Source organism: Galeopterus variegatus, unplaced genomic scaffold (assembly GCF_000696425.1).
Source record: "Galeopterus variegatus unplaced genomic scaffold, G_variegatus-3.0.2 Scaffold6180, whole genome shotgun sequence".
Lineage (NCBI taxonomy): Eukaryota > Metazoa > Chordata > Mammalia > Dermoptera > Cynocephalidae > Galeopterus > Galeopterus variegatus.
The window spans coordinates 1,507-20,173 of record NW_007732291.1 but is presented as its reverse complement, the minus strand read 5'-3'; the positions used below and the strand labels follow the sequence as shown (position 1 = coordinate 20,173).

At 39.4% G+C, this 18,667-nt stretch overlaps 1 protein-coding gene across 3 annotated transcripts in view; it reads left to right on the top strand.

Moving 5' to 3' along the window:
- Positions 1-12,860, top strand: part of ZMYND11 (zinc finger, MYND-type containing 11) — a 72,933-nt gene extending 60,073 nt beyond the window's left edge. For all 3 annotated transcript variants that reach the window (XM_008590521.1, XM_008590522.1, XM_008590523.1), the window contains 6 exons: positions 256-374; positions 5,521-5,728; positions 6,138-6,206; positions 7,037-7,309; positions 7,610-7,795; positions 10,570-12,860. In XM_008590521.1, the coding sequence (XP_008588743.1) occupies positions 256-374; positions 5,521-5,728; positions 6,138-6,206; positions 7,037-7,309; positions 7,610-7,795; positions 10,570-10,692 (978 nt within the window). In that variant the 3' untranslated portion in view covers positions 10,693-12,860. The remainder of the gene's footprint in view (positions 1-255; positions 375-5,520; positions 5,729-6,137; positions 6,207-7,036; positions 7,310-7,609; positions 7,796-10,569) is intronic.
- The last annotated feature ends 5,807 nt before the right edge of the window (positions 12,861-18,667 follow it).

The window sequence follows — 18,667 nt, the reverse complement described above, 5'->3', positions numbered from 1 at the left end:
TGGGATCCGAACCCTCGGCGGGAGCGCCACCGCGCTTCCCAAGCGGCGCACTGTAGCAGTGCGCCACCGGGCCGGCCCCTGGTGTTTTTCTTGAAGGTAAAATCAGTCAATCCCAGAAAAAAAACTTCTGTGTGTTTAGGAGTTACTAAAGAAATATGTTCAAAATATGTTCTTAACCAAGTAGTTCAATGTTAATGGTATACTTGCATTTAATACTTTGAAAGTAATATGACAAGGTAAAACATTTTATTTCAGATACCTAATCATGAACTGGTTTGGGCTAAAATGAAAGGTTTTGGGTTTTGGCCAGCCAAAGTCATGCAGAAAGAGGACAATCAAGTGGACGTTCGCTTCTTTGGCCACCACCACCAGAGGTAACTCATGCACCCAGAGCATGGTCACACAGGGCTCTGATGTGGCCCCGAGAGTCTGACGACTTCTCCATCAGAAACAGTGTAAAGTTTACTTTAAACTGAAAGACTAAGTCAGCACACCACTGTGTAGATGACAGTGCTTTCTATAAATTACATTTCCAGATATTTTTCAGATACCATTTACTAAATAGGACATTTTTAGTAGGTGACAATATTGAAACTTGGAGGCATATTAGTGCTGAGATTGAATTCATAATGCAGTGGGGTGGAAGAGTCCTCAGAATGTATATATTCATAACACTGTGATCATATGACAGTGTTCAGCCATCTTCAAGGCCCTGTTAAAGCAATGGACTAAAATAATCAGCTTGTCAGTAGAAGAGAGTATCAATCTTGTGATGTAAGAATGTGTATATATACCTTAAGTGTGCAGTGCAGAAGAATACATGCATACAACAAGACATTGTTTCTTTTTTTTTTTAAAGATGACCGGTAAGGGGATCTTAACCCTTGACTTGGTGTTGTCAGCACCACGCTCAGCCAGTGAGTGAACCGGCCATCCCTATATGGGATCCGAACCCAGGGCCTTGGTGTTATCAGCACCGCACTCTCCCGAGTGAGCCACGGGCTGGCCCAACAAGACATTGTTTCTAATCTAGATTTTAAACTTTCTATTGCTAGAGAGACATATATAGTGAAGCTTAAAAATTTAATCTTTATAATATAAGAATATATGTATCCCAAAAGTAAAAGCCATTTTATTACTATAAAATTATTTTACATAGTTAAGTATCATATAAAGAGTTCTAAACTATAGGACTATAAAATTACAACTACCTCCTTCATTGTGAATTAAGGCCTTAACGTTTATTGGACATTGAAAATTAGGAAGTCTAAAGTATTGTTGTAATAATGTTGTCACTAATAGCATTGATTCTAAAACTGTGAATTCAAGTTTTATGAACTATCATAGGACTCAAAGATTAATGAGTCTAATAAAGCCACAAGAGGAATAAAGAATTTACATGCAGTCTTTTTGGTTCACTTAACACAGATATTAAAATAAGGGAGAAAAAGTGACAAGAGTTATTGACAAGATCTGAAAGTCATGCTTTGCAGGGATGTTAGTGGACAGCCATGAAGTGTCTTCTGTTGGGCCTGGGGGTAGGGTCCCAGGCAGAGGTCATTACTGTGCGAGAAGCTACAAAATGATGGACCTTATTCCTTCCTATAGTGAACTTTTTACCTAGTCTAGTCTTTAATTTAAATAGAAGTTTAGTTACAAGAAACCTGTGAATAGTGTAAATTTTTTAAAAAGTAGTTCTGTTCTTTCATAGGTACACACTTAGCTGACCCTGCTATCATGTTGAGAAACACTAAACACAAATACAAATTGAACGTTTTAATTGTATCATTATCAAGTGGTATTCTTTTTTTTTTCTTTCCCTTTTTGTCTTTTTTACTGACCGGTAACGGGATCGCAACCCTTGGTCTCGCGCCCGTACCGGGGACCGGCAACGGGATCGCAACCCTCGGCGTTGCGCCTGCACCGCGCTCAGCCAGTGAGCGGGAACCGGTCTCCACATGGGATCCGAACCCTCGGCGGGAGCGCCACCGCGCTCCCAAGCAGCGCACTCTCCAGTGTGCCACTGGGCCGTCCCTCAAGTGGTATTCTTTAACATTATGCACTTAATGTATCACATTCAGTTGGTTTCATTTTCTCATCAAAACAGGCAGGGAGGCGATATGTACTTACCAGGTAGGTTGAGGTTAGTCTATATGTTCGATCCGTGTTCTGGTTTCACCATCTTCTGCTCTAATCCTGATATATCAGTCAGGCTCTCTAAGCCTTAGGAAAATAAGGGCCCCAGGAGTACCTTACCTCATAAGAGTTTTTGAAGGATTTAAAGAAATTTTTATATATAAAGACCTAAGCATAGTACCTGGCACATAGTGAATACTCAATAAAGGTTAACTACTATAATACAGATATGCAAAGAGTGGGGGGAAGTTTGCTTCCAGTTTTTAAAAATTTCATTAAATAAAACATAGCAAAAATTCAGTTATTTTTTAAAGCCGTACTAGTAGATAAGAACGATCTGGCAATCATTTTTTTACCTATATATTTTCTTTTTCATCAATTTGCAAGCAGCTTTATAGTATCTTCAACTGAGTGGAATTTTATTACTAATATGAGTTAAATTTGTTTTACATCATTTATTATATTGCACTGAAGATATTTTTAAAGAATATTTGAGCTGATTGACTTGGGTCATTAGAAGTATTTTATCACCTGAGGAGAAAATTAAAACACAAAATTACATCTCCAGAGATTTTTTCCAAATATTATTCTAATATTCTATTATATTATAATATCTGATTTATTGAAAATAAACTTTATAAAATTATAATCATTAACTTTTAATTATTTCAGCAACATATGCACCAAAAAGGATATGGCTGATAAGGAGTCCCTAGTTACAAGTTTTGATGAATAAATATTCTTTTGATAGTCCATCATATCATTACACATAGGTGGGAGGGAAAAAAATCTTTAAACAAGTAAATGGTTTTGAATTAGTCCCTTCTATATGCTCAAACAATATGCTGCCTTCCAAAGTCTGAGCAAGTTGTACATCTCTGAGAAAAAGCAGATTGTGGATACACTACACATTAGAGCTGTTTTAGTGGGGTTGTGTAGTTTTTGCAAGGTTTTCCTGCAAGAAAAAGTAGCTGATGAGTTCTGTCTTAAGGAGGCTGAGTCTGCTGCAGGTGGTTGGAGGACAGGATGGCCCACACCAGGAAATCAGGTGCAGACAAGAAAGAAGTAGAAGGTTTTAGGTTCATTTACCATCAGATCACTGAACCATTTTATTTTTGTTTTTGTAGATCAGAGAGCACACCCAGTGATCCTTCTTAAAACTGATATCTGATTATCTACAGTAAAGGGGTGGATTAAAACAGAATAGAAGTATATTATGAATTGTTTGAAACTTAATTTAAGAATAGATGTGAATCAGTTTTATTATGTTCAATGGACAAATAAATAATTTACATTTAGGGGGAAAAGTTCATAGGTTACAGGTTTGTTCCAGGTAGTCAGCACTGTTTGTTAACAGAATTTTCTCTAAAAGCAAACTGCTTTTTTTTTTTTTTGACCGGTAAGGGGATCACAACCCTCAGCATGGTGTGGTCTGCAGACGCTCAGGCAGTGAGCGCACCGGCCATCCCTATATAGGATCCAAATCCGCGGCCTCAGGGCTACCAGTGCTGCACTCTCCCGAGTGAGCCATGGGGCCGGCCCGAAAAGCAAACTGCTTTTAAAATGTTAACAAAAACACCTTTATTGATTACTAATACAAAATGGGAGCTCAATGAATATCTGACTGAAAGAGAAAATATAATATTAATTCAGAAGTCTAATAGCAAGGACTCCTCTACAAGCATAATTTCATTTGTACTCTGCATTAGTTTAGAGTTTTTCAAAGTGTAGTATACTTGGATAAGATTTTTAGCAAAGCAGTTATACCAGATGGGACATTGTTGATATAATCTTTATAAAAAATGTTATGGAGATTTAAATTGACCAATTTTAGCTGTTGTTAGCATCTAATAGTATAGCTTATTATGTATTTAAGATGTGCTTTTAAATTACAAAGCTCGTACAAGCAGGTTAGAAATCTTTATTTATGGCTGAGGCACGTGTGGTCATGATTCTCCAAGAGATTCCTTCAAAACGGTCAAAGGCCTGTTATTTTTGGAACTCCATAATTATAGGCCAGGAATGAAAACTGTGATATCTTCTATATTTATATCAGGAAAAAAAATCTTTAAGAGAAGACAAAAAGGAATAAATTTTTGTGTGTTCATAGTGCCATATCCCAACTGTTTGGACCACTTACAACAAAATGAAAACCTCTTCCTCTCCACAGTCCCCTAGAATATCTTTACTACGTGCTGCGTGGCATCGTAATTATTTCCTAGTTCTTTCTGAGAAAATTATACATTCCTTACAGGCAGAGGCAGTGTTCAAAGAGCCGTCCTCATGATCAGGAGACCTGAGACCTTGTGGGATTCCAGCTGCTAATCAGTTGTTCACCTTAACCCCTTGTGGGCAACATCTCCTCCAGCTGTCACATGAGTAGGAAAACTGAGATCAACTAGATCCCTGTCACGTTTATGCTATTTGTAATGCCTTCCACTAGCACGCCATGAACACTTGCTGGATTCACACAACATTCTAGGCGAATACGAAGTTAAACTCGGTCAAGAGATTAATGCCCAGGAAACTCTTCTTGCATTTTGAGCATTCTTCCCAATAGAACCAAATATAGTTTGTAAAGTTTTTCTTTCTCTAGTTTTAGATCTACAGTCATGCAATGTTAATGACAGGGATATGTTCTGAGAAATGCATTGCTAGGCGACTTTGTCGCTGTGCCAACATCATAGAGTGCACGTACACAGGCCTCAATAGTACAGCCCGCTGCATACCCAGGCTATATGGTGTGGCCTATGGTCGGGACCACTGCTGTGTACGTGGTCTGTAATTGACCAGAACGTCATCAGGTGGCACGTGACAGTGTATTACACATAATTCAGAGGCACTTAAAGTTGTGTTCATAGCTAAGTATGTTGTTGCTAATAATATAAACACATCTCTGTTTGTTCATCTGGTTTATTTAATAAGTAGGGGCATGATGTAAATAGAACTTACTGGGTAATATTTTTTAGATTCCCTCATTTTATATGGATAAATGTATGTGTCATGGAAATTTCTGGGCATTTCCAGACGATTCTGTAGTGCTAATCTGCACATAGCTGGATGGGTCTTACTAGCTTACAGTATTCAATACAACAAAGTTAACATTTTTAAAAAGTCTTATGAAGAATGTAAGCTAAGCTCATTTAAAAAATAGCAAACAATTAGGAGGTATTTGTGAATCCCTCCAATTCTGAGAACTTTGCTTTGATGTCTATGAAAAACAAAAAAACACCTCACCTACTTTCTACTTGGGTAGAGTTGGTTTATTCAAGCCATAACTAACAGCCTTAGGAGATGAAAAAGCAGGCAGAGTCCACGAGCACTCTGCCCACCTTTGCTACCACTTCGGAGGTATCTGGCTGTAGCTTTCAGTGCTTTCCACAGGGCCTGGATTCCCTCTGAGAACATCCAGGACATCGCAGTGAACGTCCACCGCCTGCACGTGAAGCGCAGCATGGGGTGGAAGAAGGCCTGCGATGAGCTGGAGCTGCACCAGCGCTTCCTTCGCGAGGGCAGGTTCTGGAAGTCTAAGAACGAGGACCGGGGCGAGGAGGAGGCAGAGTCCAGCATCTCCTCCACAAGTAATGAGCAGGTGCGTTGTGTCTCAGGAACAAGCTGCCTTTAATGGTTGCTTTCACACGTGGAAATTGTAGTGCACACTCCTCACTGCAGTGAACAGATTTTGACATTTTTCCTCACCTCTCCTTCAAATATTTGTAAAGTGCTCTGTCAGTTCAGAGAATAAATAGATATAACCATCAGTGACCTCGGCCTGTCCCCACCAGTGTGCAGAGAGTAAGTGCTTGTCTGGAAGGAACGTTGGCTGTCCTGTGGCACAGCTACTAGAATAGTAACTAAGTGGAAACCGCGGATGGAAGGGCCGAACATGAAAGAGAGTGGTGCACTCACACCTCACCTGTGGGTCCACTACGAGTATTTTCAGCAGAGAAGTATTTCCTAGTGTCTGGAATAATGTGATATTACTTTTATAATGCCCACAGCTGAAGGTCACTCAAGAACCAAGGGCAAAGAAAGGACGGCGTAATCAAAGTGTGGAGCCCAAGAAGGAAGTAAGTGTCCACCTCGCAGTGTCCAGGCAGCGACTGAAACAGGAAATGTTTTCAAAGTATGATCCTGCCACTTGCCCCTGGTGGACACTTGTGAAATCCAGTTGCCATCGGTCACATAATGCCCCTCGAGTCCGACCCCAGGCTTCCGACTTCCTAGTACTGCACACTGATGCTCAAAGTCTCTGTCCAGCTGAGCAGCCGCTGGACAGCGTCTGGCCGAGTGGGAAGGGAACATTGCTGCATTTCCTGGGAAATCTGGTATTCTTTCACAGCATTATTTAAAAGAAAGCATTTATCCAATAAATCAGTTACACCAACATTTAAAAACAGGAAGAGACAGTGGTTAAGCTCAGCCTTTTCAAATAATATAAGCCATGCATGTTTTAAAACTATGTGAATCTGAGCATATTCTAAACATACATTTGGTGATAAGTGGTTTAAGATTTTAGAAAATTTGTTAATGAATCTAGTTCAAAAAAGTGATTATAAGTTAATAATGATTTTATACTCTATATGATAAATGTTTTGGTTAGTCTATTTTAAAAGCAAAACCCATAGTATTAATACATAATGAAGTTTCTGTTTGGAATTATTGTAGCTATTAAATGCATGTTTTCTTCATTCATTGCTTGATTTTTGGGAGGATTTATTTACTTGTTTATTTTTAATTGTGGTAAAATATACATAAAATCTACCATCTTAATTGCATATTTTTAACAGCAGTTTATTATGTGGCTATTTATGTATATCACTATATTTTTATCCTAAGAGAATTGACTAGTGGATTATATTGCTGTGTTTTGCCTCTAAATGCTTTTCTTGCTCTTTAGGAACCAGAGCCTGAAACTGAAGCTGTGAGTTCTAGCCAGGAAATTCCCACAATGCCTCAGCCCATCGAAAAAGTCTCCGTGTCAACTCAGACCAAGAAGTTAAGTGCCTCTTCACCAAGAATGCTGCATCGGAGCACCCAGACCACCAGCGATGGAGTCTGTCAGAGCATGTGCCACGACAAGTACACCAAAATCTTCAATGACTTCAAAGACCGGATGAAGTCTGACCACAAGCGTGAGACTGAGAGAGTTGTCCGAGAAGCTTTGGAAAAGGTAAGGCCAGTCATCACAGGGGGCACTGCCCTCTGATGCCAGGGCCTTTCCTGCAGATGTTCAGCTTCTTTTACTTGTCAATCAGGTAGCAGCTTTTTATAACTAGAAATGTAAAAAAAACAATATCTTTAATAACATCTCAATTAATAACGATGCTTTTCTCACCTAAATTTTTTACACATCTGAGTGTAATACAGGTTAAAAGCCCATCATTTCAGTAGAAACTGTGTGTTAAGTTTTAAGTGTAGGTGGTCTCTGCAATTGTGAGCTGATGTACTGTGGGTTAACTTTTCATTTCAGCTGCGTTCTGAAATGGAAGAAGAAAAAAGACAAGCCGTAAACAAAGCTGTAGCCAACATGCAGGGTGAGATGGACAGAAAATGTAAGCAAGTGAAGGAAAAGTGTAAAGAGGAATTTGTAGAAGAAATCAAGAAGCTAGCAACACAGCACAAACAACTAATTTCTCAGACCAAGAAGAAGCAGTGGGTAAATATCAGTTTTTTTTAGAATCTTATTTCTGAAAATGCATCATCACAGGTATGATGAAACTCAATTCAGAAAGGTATATGTGGCATATGCAAAAATTATTTCTGAAATAAGATCAACTGTGAACTTGTCAACTTTAATTAATTTTAAAACTTTTATTGTAAGTCCTATTATAATCACTCAACCCCAGATTCCACATTATTCAGTACTACTCAGGATTATTTCATTCAGTTGAGATTATAATACTTCAGAACATAACATATTTAGTACAATTAATTTATATAACTTTTCCATCTATGCAAATATTTTATTTGCGTAAATTGGCTGGCCCTACTTTTACCTGGTGACTCCTAATAGGTATTATCCAAATTGTGAAATCGTAAATGTAAGTATCACAATAATGAATTAAAGATTTTAGAATTCCCTGTACTTAACATTTATACATTAGATTCCATTAAAGAAATCAATTTCTTTTGCTTTATAGTAGTAACATCTCACTGCTGTCCTTCCCTAAACCTGACTGAATAGTGTTGTTTGCTGTTGTGTCCTTCCCCCAGCGTAGAAGCTTCTGGACACACAGAGCCATGTACTCCTCTTACAGCCTCCACAACACGCAGTTAATTAATTGGTGGGAGGAAAGTTTTGCTCCCAAGAGCTCATAACTCAGTTTTAATTTTAATGAATTACTATGTTCAAAGTTTTGTGATAACATACTTTAATTCTTCATTTTATCCAGCCCACATTATGAAGAGATTCTCTAAAACATGTAACATAAACTTTTCATGAAAAAGTAAACATTAAAAATATTGCGATAAAGAAAGATTTGTCAGGATGGAAAAGGGAAACTTAGCATATAATTGAAGATAACTTGGTAGGAAAACTTGGTGAATAATGAAATAAGCATCACTAGATGGGAATTAATGTGTGCTCAAGAAGATAGCATAAGCAGAATGCCCGAAGACCATGTCTGTAGTAATTGTCACCTCCTGCACAGACGAGAGAAAGCCAGAACACAGACTCTAGATTTGTGAGAAGAAATCCCTGTAACTTCACTAAGAACCAAGAAAATGGGAGGAAGAACCCATTATAAAGAATTATAATAGTGCTATTACATTTTATAGCACTTCACTATTTGTGAAACAGCTGAAGTTTGTATCTTTATACCCTTTCTTTTTAAGATGAGGAATTTAAGGCTTATGAGATTAAGCAGAGTGATTAAAAACCATGGTGGGTGGAAAGAGCTGGAATTCATCTTCCTACTCTGGGACAGCAAACCCTAAGCTTTTCTGCTCATCACATTGTTTCTAGTTAACTGGTAAAAGTGAATCATTTCTTACAGTTATATCTTACATTATTGTAAGAAATAGAATCGTATCATAGGACAGAAAGCATGTAGGTATGCCAGATGCCAGAAAATGGATGTTAAGATGAGACATAATCACGAGAAGCAGTAGGAAAGCTATGTGCTTTAAATATTTCTACAAAGAAAGGGAGAAATGCAAAGCAAACGAATGAATGCACAAATAATAGGATACGGGGGTGACAAGAGAAGGGATGGGGCTGTTCAGATTAGTATTTAAAGATGAGAAAACTAAGATAGAAGTTAAATTAACTTGGTCTGAAGTCACATGACCAGTGGGTGGCACATGCTGACTCATCTAAGCTATTTCCAAAATTAAATGTGTTCTCTACAGCTTTCTGACAGTAACTTTACTGAAGTTGCAGTTGCTGACATAAGATCACAAAAAATCTCAAAAGATTAATTTTAGTAGATAATAAAGCATAAAATACACAATCAAGAAGAAAATTAAAGGGCAGAATTTTTAGGTACAAAATATAGACTATTCTCCCTGGGTCCTAGTCCCAGGACTCTCACCAGCCATCAAATCTACATCTATATCTGTCTGTAAATGTACATATGTGTCTATCAATCCACAGAGCTTGGGCCTCCCATTGGCAAGTGTTTACATCCACACCTCAGTCTGTCTTCCCTACCTCAAGCTGTTCACCCTCCCTGTGGGTGTCTGTTCATGATACGATCACTATCTTAACAACCCAGCTTGAAACTTGAGCTTCTACTCTTTTCACTGTTTTCTTCTCCCATGTCCAAACGGTCCAGCCTCAGTACTTTGGACATTTGGACAAGAACATTCTGCTGGGGGGAGGGGCATGTTGCACACTGTGGAATGTTTAGCAGCATCCCAGGTTTCTACCCACCATTAGCACCTTCTCCCCCAAAACTGTGACAATCAAAAATATCTCCAGACATCGCCAAATAAGATAAAGACTAGGACTTGACCACTAGATTTGAGATCATACTCAGTGGAGTAGCAGGAATTGAAAGATTGCAGTAGATGTATCAAAAAATGGGAAGAGAATTAGAAATAGCTAGTATAGGCAATTATTCCATGACATTTGGGAGAGTAGCAGAGAAATGGGGATGGTAGCTGGAAAGGGATGTGAAGCCAAGAGCTTTTTAAGAAACAAGAACTAATCCATGTGTGTGCTTTGGTGGGAACTGACCCTGGAGAGCTAAAGAAGCAGGTATAGTGTCAGGTGAGCCTGAGTTTGATGACAGTCAGATACACCCTCTGCCATCCCCTCTGTTTCCCTGTGTGCTGCTGCTCCGTGTGTGAAACATCTTTGAATTTAAGTGTTCCACTGACACGAGTTCAAGGTTGAGCCAGAGTGATCTTGAAAAGCACAACCTCAGACCCGGTTTCCTACCTGTCCAGTCCTGAGCCCTAAGCGTCTCCGTTCCCTCTTGTCCACAGTGCTACAACTGTGAGGAAGAGGCCATGTACCACTGCTGCTGGAACACCTCGTACTGCTCCATCAAGTGCCAGCAGGAGCACTGGCACGCGGAGCACAAGCGCACCTGCCGCCGGAAGAGATGAAGCCGGCCCCCCGGAGTCGCCCCGAGGATTGCTCTTCTCAGACACAGCAGTTTTTGTTTCCAAGAAGCCAAAATTGTTTAGAATTTGCTTCCCATTTTGCACCAGCCTTTAAACACTTTTCGTGAAGAAATTTTGCACAGTAGTTTAAATCTTTTGTTAATGCTCCTCCGGAGTTTTTCAGGGGGTACAAGTAACATCAGTGGAGGGTATTATTTTAAATAAATTTTAATTGAAAATTTGTTGCATTTTCAGCAAATTTTAAGACATTTTTAGGTTTTACAGAGATTTTAACCTTTAAACAACAGATCTTTAAAAAACAACAGGTGAATACAAGTGAGTTTAACAAAGAAACATTTAGAATAGATCTGAATGTAAGAACTACAGAACTGTTTCGGAAATAAAACATACTACCTTGATGTGACGTTTATTTCTTAACCTTGCTGAGCTGGTTTTGTTCAGCTTAGTTCACTGTTCAAAGGCATCATCTGTTGGTTGTGCCAGTGGGTATGTGACTGAATTTAGGGAACAGGGTTGACACAGCAGGGCTAGCCCTGCGTATTTTTTCTTAAATATTTCCCAATTGTGTTTTTCATTATTTCTTTTCAATATATAACTTTTATAACAAATTATTAGCTTTGATCTTGTAGTTTAAAATTGCAGGGAACTGGGGTAATCTTTTACTGAGCTGGATCTTAGAGAAAATGAATATTTAAACTTTAAAGTTTGCACATTTCATCATTGTCCTCCTAACATGAGTGCTTGTAACAAAATAAACAACAAAAATAAAATGAAAAACCAAAAACTACCTTTATCCATATGTGAAATTTTAGATGAGGCATACAGATTTCTTTAATGCTTCCCTCCCCTCCCCAAATGTCATCAAACTGCCTGTTATCTGGTGTCACCTCGTGTGTCGGAAGTTAATACTAAAAGGAAAGAAAGCACTTAAGTTTCACAGAAGCCGTTATGTTTGTAGTAATGGGTCATTGCCTACTAATGAACTCCATCACTGTACACAGAATGAAGAATAATGCATGTTAATTTCCTTGTATTAAAGATGCCGTGATTTGTAAAAAGTCTGTATTTTGCGGAATGTCTGGATTAAGAAGCATTACCAATAGGAATGGATCGATAGTTGAATAATGATTTTTTTTTTTATACATAGATATATAAAATACAGCCAGGAAAACTTAAATTACTTTTCTTTAAAAATATCTCACAATTTATGTTTTTTTCAAAGACTGATTTTAGATCAAGTCAAATTCCCATGTATCACTTAGTTATTTTTTGAGGTTAGAGAAATAATTTGTAAATATTTATTTAGACATTTGATATTTATTAAAGCAATTACTCACAATTGAAGTGAAAGACTCAGGAGAAAAACCTTTTAAAAAGTTTTCTCCAGGTTTGTCAGGGTCACTCTAAAGATAAAAAGGTAACTAAGTCTTCTGTGAAATATCATCCATCCAATCTTGATGCTGTTGCAGATGGTGGTGACACAAGCTAATTGAGAAACTACTGCCAAATGGTGCACAATATCTTGTAACCCTGCCCCGGAGCCCCATTTCCTACCACGTACTAAGTCACGTGGTAACTTGGCGTCACTGCCCCTTGTTGCTGTGTGGTCGTCGGCCTCGCCAGGGTGCCTGGTGCTGATGGAAGTGTCATGGCCAGGATCGCTTCACCTTTAATTGTTTTTCGAGTTTTAAAACTTCGATCCACCCCTATGAGAGCAAGTTGTTGTGGAAATATTTTGGTGTAAAATCATTCCAGAGTATGTAACATTAACTGATAGCTGCATGAGAGTGAGATTCGTGTTACTCTGGCTTTTTTGTCTCTGTTGACACGGTTGCACATTTCAAGTTACTACAGTGTGAAAACTGTGTGTTTAAAAAAAAACAAAATTAAAAAAAGATTGTGGCCTGGTTTTGTAAAAGTTTTAGGTAAAATTAAAATTGATTGTTTTAGGAATCATTATTGAAAACTTTCTGCAAATCATAAAGCTGTATCCAGGTGTTGAGCTTAGCCACTATGCACATTGTAATTACTCATTGTGGCTGTCCAGTTCTATGACGCATTCTGGCATTTTGTAAGCTGCTCTGACTAGCAATATATAGATTCATTTAATGTGTTAACATTGGTTAATAAATGTATTTAAAAAAAAAAAACTGGCTTTAGTAAATTGTTGATTTAGTCCAATCCCCCATATCAAAGCAAACAGCACTGTTGTTAAATGTCGATCATATACTGTGGGCCATTTATTGGTGACTATTTAACTTGAGATAAAATCAGAGTGTTAAGCATAATTCACTCACTTAAACATTTAAATTGAATTTATTTTCACTAGTTCTCAAAAAGACCTGATACTGATTTTAAAAGGAGAGCATAGCTGGGCTAGTTAGCTCAGTTGGTTAGAACATGGTGTTGATAACACCATGGCTGTCTTGGTTTTGATCCCTGTACTGGCCAGAATAAATATATTAATTAATTAAAAGGAGAAGGGGATTATTATATATGAATTGCTTATCAATTATTGCATATCAGCCTGAAAAACTGATGCATTATTTAGAACTGAGCAAATTCTTAGTTTGAAACTAGCTGAGGCTTATCCTCTGTTATTTTCACTTACTTGGTATGGTAGTTAGGTGTTAGTTTACCAGTACCAGGTTTCGGTGCCAGTGTTAACTGATCCTCACCTGTATTTTATCTGGTTTTCATCATTCATGTCCTATAGGTGTATCACACCTGGGATCGGATAGTTTAGGTCAGACTATTAAAGTCCCCGTTACTGTAGGTTTCTAAAATTTCCAACAGTTGTAGGAGTATCATTCTGTTCAGTCTTGTTTTGTCTGTTTTGTTAGATCCATTTTTATAAGCAACAGACTTACTGGTTCTCATTTAAAAATCTCTCTATGAGACACAAACTCTGATTCTAGACCTTAGTCATTAAAATTGTGTTCTAAACTAGGTTTTTCAAGTTAAAAAAAAAAAAAACTGACAAGTACAAAACCCATATTTACATGAATATCACTAAAAACAGTCATTGATCAAGGGAAATGACAGAAAGCCTCTAGAAGAGGTGGAATCAGTGAAAGTGAAGAGCACTATTGGCTTCTGTAACTAGGGGATGACCAGATGGAATTGTGGAACAGGTAGATTGGAGGATAACAGCAATTCTCACTTTCCAGTATTTAAACAAAACAAAACAAAACTGGAAATAGGATACTTGTGTGGAAGTGGTCTTTTAATAAACAAGAAGGAAAAATTTGCAATTAGTACAGCAAAGCAATAGCCTTGGTCCAGCTACCCAAGACAGGATCTGTGTAGACAGATAAGTTTAGAAAGGCTTAATAACTTGCTGAGGCCTACCCAATCAGTGGGTGGCAGAGCTAGGTCCCAAACTCAGGTTTGTTTGTTTGCAAAGTCCATTTTCTTAACCCTTATGCAAGGCTCAATGAACAGGTAGGAAATTATTCAATATACATTTGAAATTGGTGTCATCAAGTTCAATACATCTAGCATCAAGTCCCTCATTGTTCCTCGCCTCACTCCATCTCTCCAGCCAGTTCACATGATGCCAATCTCAAGTCAGGGCAGCACTGCACTCCTGGTCACCGACTCGAGGCCACCATACCACAAGTGGCTCTGCCCTTTGCCTTCAGTCTCTAATTCAGTAGTTATTGAGCTTTTGACATCAGGGCCACCTGAAGGTCTTGTTAAAGCATTGCTAGGTACCCCCTCCAGCATCTGCATGGCCAACAGGTAATCTCTGAGAACCATTGACCCTAATATGAAAAAGCAATGGACCGTTTCCTGAAAAAATTCATACGCACAAACATGCACGAGATATGTTAAATAAAATTGTACAGATTCCTAAGGTGCAGAATTATCTTGACCCTCAGGTTGAGAATCTCTGACCCTGTAATCTAGACCAGAGCCTCTCATTCATGTGTACACAAATCACCAGAGTTAAAATGCAGAATCTGATCAGTGGGTCTGGGTGGGTGGGGCTGGTGATTCTGCTGGCCAGGGACCACAATTCACAAAAATTGATGCACCAAATTATAAACTCCATGAAGTGATGTTATCAAATTAAAATATATAATGTTGGGCCGGCCCGGTGGCGCACTATCCAGTGCGCGTAATAACTTCGTATAGCATACATTATACGAAGTTATACGAGGGTGAGATGGACAGAAAATGTAAGCAAGTGAAGGAAAAGTGTAAAGAGGAATTTGTAGAAGAAATCAAGAAGCTAGCAACACAGCACAAACAACTAATTTCTCAGACCAAGAAGAAGCAGTGGGTAAATATCAGTTTTTTTTAGAATCTTATTTCTGAAAATGCATCATCACAGGTATGATGAAACTCAATTCAGAAAGGTATATGTGGCATATGCAAAAATTATTTCTGAAATAAGATCAACTGTGAACTTGTCAACTTTAATTAATTTTAAAACTTTTATTGTAAGTCCTATTATAATCACTCAACCCCAGATTCCACATTATTCAGTACTACTCAGGATTATTTCATTCAGTTGAGATTATAATACTTCAGAACATAACATATTTAGTACAATTAATTTATATAACTTTTCCATCTATGCAAATATTTTATTTGCGTAAATTGGCTGGCCCTACTTTTACCTGGTGACTCCTAATAGGTATTATCCAAATTGTGAAATCGTAAATGTAAGTATCACAATAATGAATTAAAGATTTTAGAATTCCCTGTACTTAACATTTATACATTAGATTCCATTAAAGAAATCAATTTCTTTTGCTTTATAGTAGTGGATCGCAACCCTCAGTGTTGCCCCCGTACTGGACCGGGGACCGGCAACGGGATTGCAACCCTCGGCGTTGCCCCCGCGCCTCGCTCAGCAATTGAGCGGGAAGCGGTCTGTATGTGGGATCCGAACCCTCGGGCGGGAGCGCCGCCGCGCTTCCCAAGTGGCGCACTATCCAGTGCGCCACCGGGCTGGCCCGTTAATAATATATCTTAACATAATATGTCCAAAATATTATTTCAATATTCAATCAATATAAAAATTATTAATGAGATTGTTTACATTCTTGTTTTGTACTAAGGCTTCAAAATCCAATGTGTATTTTATATTTTCAGCACATCTCCATTTGGACTATTCACACTCATTTACATGTAGCCAGTGTCCATCTGTATTGGATGGAGCAACCTAAAAACAAAAGCTTTGTTTTAGGCAAGTATATGCCCTATCCACGCCTTACCTATAGTAAAAATGCATACAGCAAACATGTTACAAGAGCTTACTTGGTACCTAGGAGCTGAAAAGAAAAAAATTAATTTGTTCCTGGAATTTGAGCGTCCCTGAGGGTAGGCTTTTGATCCAAATCAGAGGCTCAGATTTGAAAGCTCAGAAATCATCCAATTAAGTTCTAAATTGGCATTTCAATTAGGCAGCCCTGGAGAGGGGTCCTAAGTATCCTTATGGCTCTACAGGGCAGTTTGAAAACCCTTCTTAGGTCCAATGTCTTAACCTCATATTGAGAAAACTGAGACCGAGAGCTGCTTAAAGTCATGCAGTGTTAGTAACATCTTGTCTCCTCTCCTATTGACCTCTGCAGACTGTAGGTGGCTTAAAGCCTCACAATGTTAGGAAACCGTCCCTGCCCTCCAAGAACAAGGCTAGCAGAGTAGCCCCAGGTGCAGACTGCAAAGGAAATTCAGCAGGCAGTGTAAATGTCATTCATTCGCTCCCTGATCTGACAAATACTCGAGCTCCTACAGCATCTGTGCTGTGTGCTGAGTCTAATAATGAGCAGAACAGACATTTCCCATCTCCACATGGCTGATGCTCTAATAAGGGAGTCATTCAAATAAATGCAACTTTCTAATTATACGCCAGAGTTAGGTGCAATGAAGAAAGAATATAGAACATCCTACAGGATACTGAGAAAGCATAAAATCTTGGGTCAGGGGAGAATGAGAGAAGACCTAAGCTGAGTCTTGAAGAGTGAGCAGAGATTAGCTGGAGAAGAAAGAGGACAGAGAAACCACACAGCTGTTGGATGATTTTTCTCCTTCATATTTTTACAATGAACTATTATAATCAAGGGGGACATTACAAAACAAAAATGAAAGGCTTAGCTAGAGAAGGTTGTAGCGTTGAGTTACAGGAGAGCAATGGGAGGGATGTGATGGGGATAAGGAAGGTCGTCGGGAGGCGAGAAGGTGGAGGAGCTCAGGCTTGTGCCAAACGTGCTGGTGAAAGGGAGACGAAAACAGGGAAATCGTGCCTAGGACAAGAAGAGGGACATATTTATATTAGGAAGGAGGGACAGAAGCTACACGTTTTGGGCCGGCCCGGTGGCGCACTGCTACAGTGCGCCGCTTGGGAAGCGCGGCAGCACTCCCGCCGAGGGTTCAGATCCCACATACAGACCGTTTCCGCTCACTGGCTGAGCGAGGTGCGGGAGCAACACCGAGGGTTGCGATCCATTGCCGGACAAGACAAAAAAAAAAAAGAAGCTGCACGTTTTCCACAACAGTGTAATTTTTAAAATTCTCTTGTTTTAAAATTGATACAAAAGTCAAGGGGTCAAAAAGGATACACAGTGAAAATGTCTCAGCTACTTAGCTGCCTTTTAGTGGCAACCACAACTCAGTTCCTACGTGTCCTTCCAAAGACACAGAGTGCTACACTGGCACTGGGAGAAGTTGGCTTCACTTCTTACATATATTTTGTAAATGTGAGTTTACACACGTATATACGTATCTGTGTGAATGTGTGTATGTATGTGTGCCTGTGTGTAATCCCTTAAAGTTTGATTAAAGTAACCAGAAGGTGCAAGTTGAAAGGAATGCCAATCCACTGTCTTTATATCATTTTAAAGGGGATCATGAAAATTAGGAAAGATTAAGCTCCAGATAGAAACTTTTAAGAATTCTAGCAACTGAATACCTGCTGACGGAGACTGAAGACCGCGCATTGGGATTTGTCTCCAGTAAAAATCTTGCAATATGTGGTAGGTCTGCTACTGTCCTTGACCATGAGGCCGAAGAAAAGAAGCTCTTTTTATAAATGACTTCCAAGCGTTTTTATTCGGCTTACACAGTTTTCACAGGAAGCCTCTCAGGGTCACAGGAAGGGGACTTTCTGCATGGTCCTTCCCTGAGGACTGGATCTGTCCACACAGCCTGGGGAAGACCCAGGGCAGGACCCTGCCCTCACACTTCCAGGTCCCAAACCTGATGCCCCTGGGCAGCACATGGGGGTGTGCACCTCTCCCCTGACTTGAGGGGCATCCTCCTCTCCCCAATCCCATTGGAGGGTGTCCTCATCTCCCCAGGCCCATCGGGGTGTTCTCCTCACAACAGTCTCCATAGGGTCTCCTTAGGGGGCAACCTCCTCCCTCCAGTTCTATCAGGGAGTTCCTCATCTTTTTGTCTTTTAAGCATCCATCTTATGTCCCATATTCCACTTTTCTACATTAGTCAGGGTTTCCCTGTGGACTCCTGCAGTAATTGTGGTCTGTTCCTCTAATTTGGCGTAAATGGTGTGTGCATGTTCTCACTTGGTGTCCCTGATGGGTGCCAGCTCCTTCTATCAGGAGCCATGTGTTGCATGAGTAACACCAGTTTTAAACCCTATTCCTAACTGGGGTCATCTCACACCCTCACTTCCACCAAAATTCTGTTTGATAGTGAACTATTGTTGTGAGGCCCCCTCGCACAAGAAATGCACTTACACGCCACTCGTGCAGAAAAGGGCAGTGTATTCACTCCAGCTGGCCAGCGTCCATCTCCCAAGGAGCAACCAAGGAAGAGCGGCATCGGGCTTTGGTCTTGCGGGGTTTTTAAAGACAATAACTACATCTTGTTGGCACACAGGTTTGTACAGGTGCACAGAGCAAGCTAGGGAGCTGAAAATGAGCCGTTCGAGCAAACAAGCATACAAGTTTTCATTGTGTATGGTTCCTGTTCCCATGTAATAATT